Source organism: Oncorhynchus keta, chromosome 4 (genome assembly GCF_023373465.1).
Source record: "Oncorhynchus keta strain PuntledgeMale-10-30-2019 chromosome 4, Oket_V2, whole genome shotgun sequence".
In the NCBI taxonomy this organism is placed as follows: Eukaryota; Metazoa; Chordata; class Actinopteri; order Salmoniformes; family Salmonidae; genus Oncorhynchus; species Oncorhynchus keta.
In genome coordinates this window covers 16,449,002-16,459,001 of record NC_068424.1, presented here as the reverse complement: position 1 = coordinate 16,459,001, position 10,000 = coordinate 16,449,002, and the positions used below count along the sequence as shown (strand labels likewise).

The window sequence follows — 10,000 nt, the reverse complement described above, 5'->3', positions numbered from 1 at the left end:
ACACACAGGTACAGTAGTGGTGGGAACAGAGATGACCACAGTCAAACCAGGCGCTGGGCACCAGGTGACAGGTGAGATGATGATGATGTGCTCAGGATTTACTGGCGGTTGTTTTGATTGGATGATGGTACTAGGCTTGGGATAAGGATATTGTTAGGGGATTGTGTTTTTTGCTCTATTCAATTGTTCTTTCGATTAAATTAAATGTTTCCGTATTGATTCATGAACGGGCATGTTTGTATTATAGGGAATGTTACTATAACTCACCTGACTCAGTGAGTGTTAGCAGATTTGTTAATTTATTGATGTTAAAATGTGACTTATCTCTCAAGAATAAGAAACCATCTTATTTAACACAAGATGTGTTTATACCCATGGGGCAGATCTGACTGCATATATTTACATAAATGTACATATCTTATGACAGTAAAGAACACCTGCTTCTTGCTGTGTGCATATAGCGTGTATATACACTGAGAATAGAAAACATTAAGAACACCTTCCTAATATTGAGTTGCAACCCCCATTTAAATAGTCTGGTTGTCATTTGATTAGTTGTTCAGTCTTATGTCTTGGGGGTAGAAGCTGTGGTTAGGATTAGGGTTAAGAGTTTTGGATAGGTATTCGATATTTGGGTTATGGCTAGGGGTTAGAGTTTTGGGTTAGGGTTTTGGGTTATGGCTAGGGGTTAGAGTTTTGGGTTAGGGTTTTGGGTTATGGCTAGGGGTTAGAGTTTTGGGTTAGGGTTTTGGGTTATGGTTAGGGGTAGAGTTTTGGGTTATGGCTAGGGGTTAGAGTTTTGGGTTATGATTAGGGGTTAGAGTTTTGGGTTAGGGGTTAGAGTTTTGGGTTAGGGTTTTGGGTTATGGTTAGGGTTTAGAGTTTTGGGTTAGGGGTTAGGGGTTAGAGTTTTGGGTTAGGGTTATGACTAGGGGTTAGAGTTTTGGGTTAGAGTTTTGGGTTAGGGATAGGGGTTGAGTTTTGGGTTATGGCTAGGGGTTAGAGCTTTGGGTTAGGGCTAGGGGTTAGAGTTTTGGGTTAGGGGTTAGAGTTTTGGGTTAGGGTTAGGGGTTAGGGGTTAGAGTTTTGGGTTAGGGTTATGGGTTAGAGTTTGGGGTTAGGGTTTTGGTTATGGCTAGGGGTTAGAGTTTTGGGTTAGGGTTTTGGGTTATGGTTAGGGGTTAGGATTAGGGTTAAGAGTTTTGGACAGGGATTAGATTTTTGGGTTAGGGTTAGGGGTTAGAGTTTTGGGTTCGGGTTATGGCTAGGGGTTAGAGTTTTGGGTTAGGGTTAGGGGTTAGAGTTTTGCGTTAGGGTTTTGGGTTGTGGTTAGGGGTAGAGTTTTGGGTTATGGCTAGGGGTTAGAGTTTTGGGTTAGGGTTTTGGGTTATGATAAGGGATTAGAGTTTTGGGTTAGGGTTTTGGGTTATGGTTAGGGGTTAGAGTTTTAGGTTAGGGCTAGGGGTTAGAGTTTTGGGATAGGGGTTAGAGTTTTGGGTTATGGTTAGGGGTTAGAGTTTTAGGTTAGGGATAGGGGTTAGAGTTTTGGGTTATGGCAAGGGGTTGGAGCTTTGGGTTAGGGCTAGGGGTTAGAGTTTTGGGTTAGGGGCTAGAGTTTTGGGTTAGGGGTTAGAGTTTTGGGTTATGGGTTAGAGCTTTGGGTTAGGGCCAGGGGTTAGAGTTTTGGGTTAGGGGTTAGAGTTTTGGGTTAGGGGTTAGAGCTTTGGGTTAGGGCCAGGGGTTAGAGTTTTGGGTTAGGAGTTAGAGTTTTGGGTTAGGGGTTAGAGTTTTGGGTTAGGGGTTAGAGCTTTGGGTTAGGGGTTAGAGTTTTGGGTTAGGGGTTAGAGCTTTGGGTTAGGGGTTAGAGTTTTGGGTTAGGGGTTAGAGTTTTGGGTTAGGAGTTAGAGTTTTGGGTTAGGGGTTAGAGCTTTGGGTTAGGGGTTAGAGTTTTGGGTTAGGGGTTAGAGTTTTGGGTTAGGGGTTAGAGTTTTGGGTTAGGGGTTAGAGTTTTGGGTTAGGGGTTAGAGTTTTGGGTTAGGGGTTAAGGAAAATAGGATTTTAAATGGGAATCAATTATCCCACAAGGATAGTAAAACAAACATGTGTGTTTGAGCATAGACATGATCCTGCTGCACCTCATTGTAGTGCTGTTTCTGTCTATTGACAGTCTGCCAGACAGAAAGCCATAAACCACACAATACCCACTGTCCTCTAGCTAAATGGAGGGATGACCTCCAGGTTACCTGGACGATGTATATCTCTCCCCCTCACGTACAGACTGGGTCAGGTGTCATCTAGGCTGGGGATATAGTGTCTGGCCGACCGGAAATCAAACATTGAAATAGAATTCTATGGAATCGAACCTGCGTGTGTCAAGATTGACTGTGTGAGCCCACTGTGCTAAAGTTTAATGTTCAGTTCTGGCAGCTGTGTGTGACTGACTCTACCCTCCAATCAGCAGTCATGACATCGCCCATCATCACTGGGACAAGACCACTCACAAATGGGCATGTGTCCCCTTCTCATCTGTCGTCCAATCACAACAGCCCGGCGGTTTTACGTATTTTAATGACCTTCCAGGGTCTCGACCCCGCCCTGTGCAACTGGGTACTGGACTTCCTGACGGGCCGCCCCCAGGTGGTGAGGGTAGGCAACAACATCTCCTCCCCGCTGATCCTCAACACGGGGGCCCCACAAGGGTGCGTTCTGAGCCCTCTCCTGTACTCCCTGTTCACCCACGACTGCGTGGCCACGCACGCCTCCAACTCAATCATCAAGTTTGCGGACGACACAACAGTGGTAGGCTTGATTACCAACAACGACGAGGCGGCCTACAGGGAGGAGGTGAGGGCCCTCGGAGTGTGGTGTCAGGAAAATAACCTCACACTCAACGTCAACAAAACTAAGGAGATGATTGTGGACTTCAGGAAACAGCAGAGGGAACACCCCCCTATCCACATCGATGGAACAGTAGTGGAGAGGGTAGCAAGTTTTAAGTTCCTCGGCATACACATCACAGACAAACTGAATTGGTCCACTCACACTGACAGCGTCGTGAAGAAGGCGCAGCAGCGCCTCTTCAACCTCAGGAGGCTGAAGAAATTCGGCTTGTCACCAAAAGCACTCACAAACTTCTACAGATGCACAATCGAGAGCATCCTAGCGGGCTGTATCACCGCCTGGTACGGCAACTGCTCCGCCCTCAACCCGTAAGGCTCTCCAGAGGGTAGTGAGGTCTGCACAACGGGGGCAAACTACCTGCCCTCCAGGACACCTACACCACCCGATGTTACAGGAAGGCCATAAAGGTCATCAAGGACATCAACCACCCGAGCCACTGCCTGTTCACCCCGCTATCATCCAGAAGGCGAGGTCAGTACAGGTGCATCAAAGCTGGGACCGAGAGACTGAAAAACAGCTTCTATCTCAAGGCCATCAGACTGTTAAACAGCCACCACTAACATTGAGTGGCTGCTGCCAACACACTGTCATTGACACTGACCCAACTCCAGCCACTTTAATAATGGGAATTGATGGGAAATGATGTAAATATATCACTAGCCACTTTAAACAATGCTACCTTATATAATGTTACTTACCCTACATTATTCATCTCATATGCATACGTATATACTGTACTCTATATCATCGACTGCATCCTTATGTAATACATGTATCACTAGCCACTTTAACTATGCCACTTTGTTTACTTTGTCTACATACTCATCTCATATGTATATACTGTACTCGATACCATCTACTGTATGCTGCCCTGTACCATCACTCATTCATATATCCTTATGTACATATTCTTTATCCCCTTACACTGTGTATAAGACAGTAGTTTTGGAATTGTTAGTTAGATTACTTGTTGGTTATCACTGCATTGTCGGAACTAGAAGCACAAGCATTTCGCTACACTCGCATTAACATCTGCTAACCATGTGTATGTGACAAATAAAATGTGATTTGATTTGATTTCCATTGTATCTGTATGGGCTAGATTCATGAACCAGATTAAGTTTACTCCTGGACTAAAAAGCATGTATGTGCTTAAAACTAGCGAGCCCCCGGGGAACAACAACACAAGGATATGCAACAATTCAAGTTGTTTCTGTCAATAACGTATGCTCTCAATACGATTTGATATGTGTGATGCCAGAATCAAAGCTGGCTTCCCTTGACACTTTTGTTTTGGTGCACAGTTGAGCTCGCTTAGTTTAGCTCAAAGCTGATTGGCTATTATTTTATACATTTTTTGTTGAGGCCAAATGCTTGCTCGCTTCCCTTGCATTCAATGCTAACGGCGGCAACAATGTCATACTTTTATTTTTTTGTATTTTTTTGTATATATTTTTTTCTTTAACAATGTCATACTTGTTTGGACAAGATAGCATCAGATAAATGGCCTACACTGTTTCGCTCGCTTGGATGCTTTCTCCTGTGAGATTCAGCCTCTTGCTGAAACATAGAGGGAATAAAGAATTTTTGTTTTTTCCTGGTAAATTTTTTGAGGAAGCCCGGCTTCCCTTGGCAACCATGAATACATGCCACTGCCCTAAACCTAACTTAAGTCTAATTCTAATTCTAAACCTAACCTCTAAGTCTAATTCTAAACCTAACCTCTAAGTCTAATTCTAAACCTAACCCCTAAGTCTAATTCTAACCCTAAACCTAACCCCTAAGTCTAAACCTAAACCCTAAGTCTAATTCTAAACCTAACCCCTAAGTCTAATTCTAAACCTAACCTCTAAGTCTAATTCTAAACCTAACCCCTAAGTCTAATTCTAAACCGAACCCCTAAATCTAATTCTAACCCTAATCCTAACCCCTAAATCTAATTCTACACCTAACCCCTAAGTCTAATTCTAAACCTAACCCCTAAGTCTAATTCTAAACCCAACCCCTAAGTCTAATTGTAAACCTAAACCCTAAGTCTAATTGTAAACCTAACCCCTAAGTCTAATTCTAAACCTAAACCCTATGTCTAAACCTAACCCCTAAGTCTAATTCTAAACCTAACCCCTAAGTCTAATTCTAACCCTAAAACTAACCCCTAAGTCTAATTCTAAACCTATCCCCTAAGTCTAATTCTAACCCTAAACCTAACCGCTAAGTCTAATTCTAAACCTAACCCCTAAGTCTAATTCTAACCCTAAACCAAACCCCTAAGTCTAAACCTAACCCCTAAATCTAATTCTAAACCTAACCCCTAATTCTAAACCTAACCCCTAAGTCTAATTCTAAACCTAACCCCTAAGTCTAATTCTAAACCTAACGCCTAACTCTAATTCTAAACCTAACCCCTAAGTCTAATTCTAATTCTAACCCTAACCCCTAAGTCTAATTCTAATTCTAAACCTAACCCCTAAGTCTAATTCTAATTCTAAACCTAACCCCTAAGTCTAATTCTAAACCTAACCCCTAAGTCTAATTCTAACCCTAAACCTAACCCCTAAGTCTAATTCTAAACCTAACCCCTAAGTCTAATTCTAAACCTAACCCCTAAATCTAATTCTAACCCTAAACCTAACCCCTAAGTCTAATTCTAAACCTAACCCCTAAATCTAATTCTAACCCTAATCCTAACCCCTAAATCTAATTCTAAACCTAACCCCTAAGTCTAATTCTAAACCTAACCCCTAAGTCTAATTCTAACCCTAAACCTAACCCCTAAGTCTAATTCTAATTCTAAACCTAACCCCTAAGTCTAATTCTAATTCCAAACCTAACCCCTAAGTCTAATTCTAAACCTAACCCCTAAGTCTAATTCTAACCCTAAACCCAACCCCTAAGTCTAATTCTAATTCTAAACCTAACCCCTAAGTCTAATTCTAACCCTAAACCTAACCCCTAAGTCTAATTCTAAACCTAACCCCTAATTCTAAACAGAACCCCTAAGTCTAATTCTAAACCTAACCCCTAAGTCTAATTCTAACCCTAACCCTTAAGTCTAATTCTAATTCTAAACCTAACCCCTAAATCTAATTCTAATTCTAAACCTAACCCCTAAGTCTAATTCTAAACCTAACCCCTAATTCTAACCCTAAACCTAACCTCTAAGTCTAAACCTAACCCCTAAGTCTAATCCTAAACCTAACCCCTAATTTTAAACCTAACCCCTAAGTCTAATTCTAAACCTAACCCCTAAGTCTAATTCTAACCCTAACCCTTAAATCTAATTCTAATTCTAAACCTAACCCCTAAGTCTAATTCTAATTCTAAACCTAACCCCTAAGTCTAATTCTAAACCTAACCCCTAATTCTAACCCTAAACCTAACCTCTAAGTCTAAACCTAACCCCTAAATCTAATCCTAAACCTAACCCCTAATTCTAAACCTAACCCCTAAGTCTAATTCTAAACCTAACCCCTAAGTCTAATTCTAAACCTAACCCCTAAGTCTAATTCTAACCCTAAAACTAACCCCTAAGTCTAATTCTAAACCTAACCTCTAAGTCTAATTCTAAACCTAACCCCTAAGTCTAATTCTAACCCTAACCCCTAAGTCTAATTCTAATTCTAAACCTAACCCCTAAGTCTAATTCTAATTCTAAACCTAACCCCTAAGTCTAATTCTAACCCTAAACCTAACCCCCTAAGTCTAAACCTAACCCCTAAGTCTAATTCTAAACCTAACCTCTAAGTCTAATTCTAAACCTAACCTCTAAGTCTAATTCTAAACCTAACCCCTAAGTCTAATTCTAAACCTAACCCCTAAGTCTAATTCTAAACATAACCCCTAAGTCTAATTCTAAACCTAACCCCTAAGTCTAATTGTAAACCTAACCCCTAAGTCTAATTCTAAACCTAACCCCTAAGTCTAATTGTAAACCTAACCCCTAAGTCTAATTCTAACCCTAAACCTAACACCTAAGTCTAATTCTAAACCTAACCCCTAAGTCTAATTCTAAACCTAACCCCTAAGTCTAATTCTAACCCTAAACCTAACCCCTAAGTCTAATTCTAAACCTAACCCCTAAGTCTAATTCTAACCCTAATCCTAACCCCTAAGTCTAATTCTAAACCTAACCCCCAAGTCTAAACCTAACCCCTAAGTCTACTTCTAAACCTAACCCCTCAGTCTAATTATAAACCTAACCCCTAAGTCTAATTCTAAACCTAACCCCTAAGTCTAATTCTAACCCTAAACCTAACCCCTAAGTCTAAACCTTACCCCTAAGTATAATTCTAAACCTAACCCCTAAGTCTAATTCTAAACCTAACCCCTAAATCTAATTCTAATTCTAATTCTAAACCTAACCCCTAAGTCTAATTCTAACCCTAAACCTAACCCCTAAGTCTAATTCTAAACCTAACCCCTAAGTCTAATTCTAAACCTAACCCCTAAATCTAACTCTAATTCTAAACCTAACCCCTAAGTCTAATTCTAAACCTAACCCCTAAATCTAATTCTAATTCTAAACCTAACCCCTAAGTCTAATTCTAACCCTAAACCTAACCCCTAAGTCTAATTGTAAACCTAACCCCTAAGTCTAATTATAATTCTAAACCTAACCCCTAAGTCTAATTATAATTCTAAACCTAACCCCTAAGTCTAATTCTAACCCTAAACCTAACCCCTAATTCTAAACCTAACCTCTAAGTCTAATTCTAAACCTAACCCCTAAGTCTAATTCTAACCCTAACCCCTAAGTCTAATTCTAATTCTAAACCTAACCTCTAAGTCTAATTCTAATTCTAAACCTAACCCCTAAGTCTAATTCTAACCCTAAACCTAACCCCTAAGTCTAAACCTAAACCCTAAGTCTAATTCTAAACCTAACCCCTAAGTCTAATTCTAAACCTAACCTCTAAGTCTAATTCTAAACCTAACCCCTAAGTCTAATTCTAAACCTAACCCCTAAGTCTAATTCTAAACCTAACCCCTAAGTCTAATTGTAAACCTAACCCCTAAGTCTAATTGTAAACCTAACCCCTAAGTCTAATTCTAACCCTAAACCTAACCCCTAAGTCTAATTCTAAACCTAACCCCTAAGTCTAATTCTAAACCTAACCCCTAAGTCTAATTCTAACCCTAAACCTAACCCCTAAGTCTAATTCTAAACCTAACCCCTAAATCTAATTCTAACCCTAATCCTAACCCCTAAGTCTAATTCTAAACCTAACCCCTAAGTCTAATTCTAACCCTAAACCTAACCCCTAAGTCTAAACCTTACCCCTAAGTATAATTCTAAACCTAACCCCTAAGTCTAATTCTAAACCTAACCCCTAAATCTAATTCTAATTCTAATTCTAAACCTAACCCCTAAGTCTAATTCTAACCCTAAACCTAACCCCTAAGTCTAATTGTAAACCTAACCCCTAAGTCTAATTCTAAACCTAACCCCTAAATCTAATTCTAATTCTAAACCTAACCCCTAAGTCTAATTCTAAACCTAACCCCTAAATCTAATTCTAATTCTAAACCTAACCCCTAAGTCTAATTCTAACCCTAAACCTAACCCCTAAGTCTAATTGTAAACCTAACCCCTAAGTCTAATTCTAAACCTAACTCCTAAATCTAATTCTAATTCTAAACCTAACCCCTAAGTTTAATTCTAACCCTAAACCTAACCCCTAAGTCTATTTCTAAACCTAATCCCTAAGTCTAATTGTAAACCTAACCCCTAAGTCTAATTGTAAACCTAACCCCTTAGTCTAATTCTAAACCTAACCCCTAAATGTAATTCTAACCCTAAACCTAACCCCGCAGTCTAATTCTAACCCTAAACCTTACCCCTAAGTCTAAACCTAACCCCTAAGTGTGTGTGTGTGTGTGTGTGTGTGTGTGTGTGTGTGTGTGTGTGTGTGTGTGTGTGTGTGTGTGTGTGTGTGTGTGTGTGTGTGTGTGTGTGTGTGTGTGTGTGTGTGTGTGTGTACCTAGAGGAGTTTTTGCGTGATAAAGAGCAACGTGTACGGCAGCAGCTGGAGCGTTGTGCCGATGAACGAGGGAGGAAGATGGAAGAGCAGAAAAGAAGGGAGGAGGAGAGGAGGGCATCAGTGGAGGAGAGGAGACAACAGCAGGACGAGGAGGAAAAGGTCAGAGGTCAAACTACTATGCTCCCTCCATAGAATTAGGAATTTGAATACTACAATGGACAGGAACATTCTTTTGACAGTATAAAAGGTCAGCGATTTTGGTCAGGGAGTTGGTCAACCATGGTCAGCCTGTACTGTGATAAGATATTGTGTAAAACAATTAATTTGAAGAATTTATCTGCACTATTATAGCTAGCCAGACAGTTTTAGAGGAATGATTCCATAAATGTGTCAAATGAACTGCCAATATGCCAACATCCCATTCAAACAATGCAGTCACAGCCGTACTCTGGCTGAAACCAGCTGATGATAGGAATCAGACAAGTTGTCAATGCAACTGATACTGTATCATAATATAACTCACAGCTTTCCAAGAAAAATGTCAGAGACATTTATGGTCTGTTTACATATATTTTAGAGGCTATTTATACAGAACATTTGTATGAACACTATTTTTTATGATATGAGAATATTTTAGGTTGACAATAATTATATTACACAATCACTGATATCACATACTTACATTTTTCTCCATAAGTAAAATCAGGAAATGAATCACTTATGCCTCTACTGCCATTCATTCCAATTAGTCTGGTTTGGATCTCTCCCTGACCAAAATAGCTGCAACCATCATAACATTCTGGAACTTTCAGGGTTTGTGTCAAAGCCCCTCTAGTAATTTAACAGGATCTCTATGGTTCTCTTCTGCTCCCTCTGTCTCTCTTCTTGTCCTTTCCTCAAACACTCCTTCCACCTCCATCACTATTTTACCACCACTCCTTCCACCTCCATCACTATTTTACCCCCACTCCTTCCACCTCCATCACTATTTTACCCCCACTCCTTCCACCTCCATCACTATTTTACCCCCACTCCTTCCACCTCCATCACTATTTTACCCCCATTCCTTCCACCTCCATCACTATTTTACCCCCACTCCTTCCACCTCCATCACTATT

The 10,000-nt window shown here is 40.4% G+C and overlaps 1 protein-coding gene across 3 annotated transcripts in view; it reads left to right on the top strand.

The window, feature by feature from the left end:
* Positions 1–10,000, top strand: part of LOC118375621 (MAP7 domain-containing protein 2-like) — a 33,619-nt gene that overhangs the window by 590 nt on the left and 23,029 nt on the right. For 2 of the 3 annotated variants that reach the window (XM_052502088.1, XM_052502083.1), the window contains exons 1-2: positions 1–71; positions 8,887–9,041. The exon at positions 1–71 is cut by the window's left edge and continues 590 nt beyond it. In XM_052502088.1, coding sequence (XP_052358048.1) covers positions 32–71; positions 8,887–9,041 — 195 coding nt within the window. In that variant the 5' untranslated portion in view covers positions 1–31. The remainder of the gene's footprint in view (positions 72–8,886; positions 9,042–10,000) is intronic. The other variant, XM_052502086.1, reaches the window with a different exon arrangement.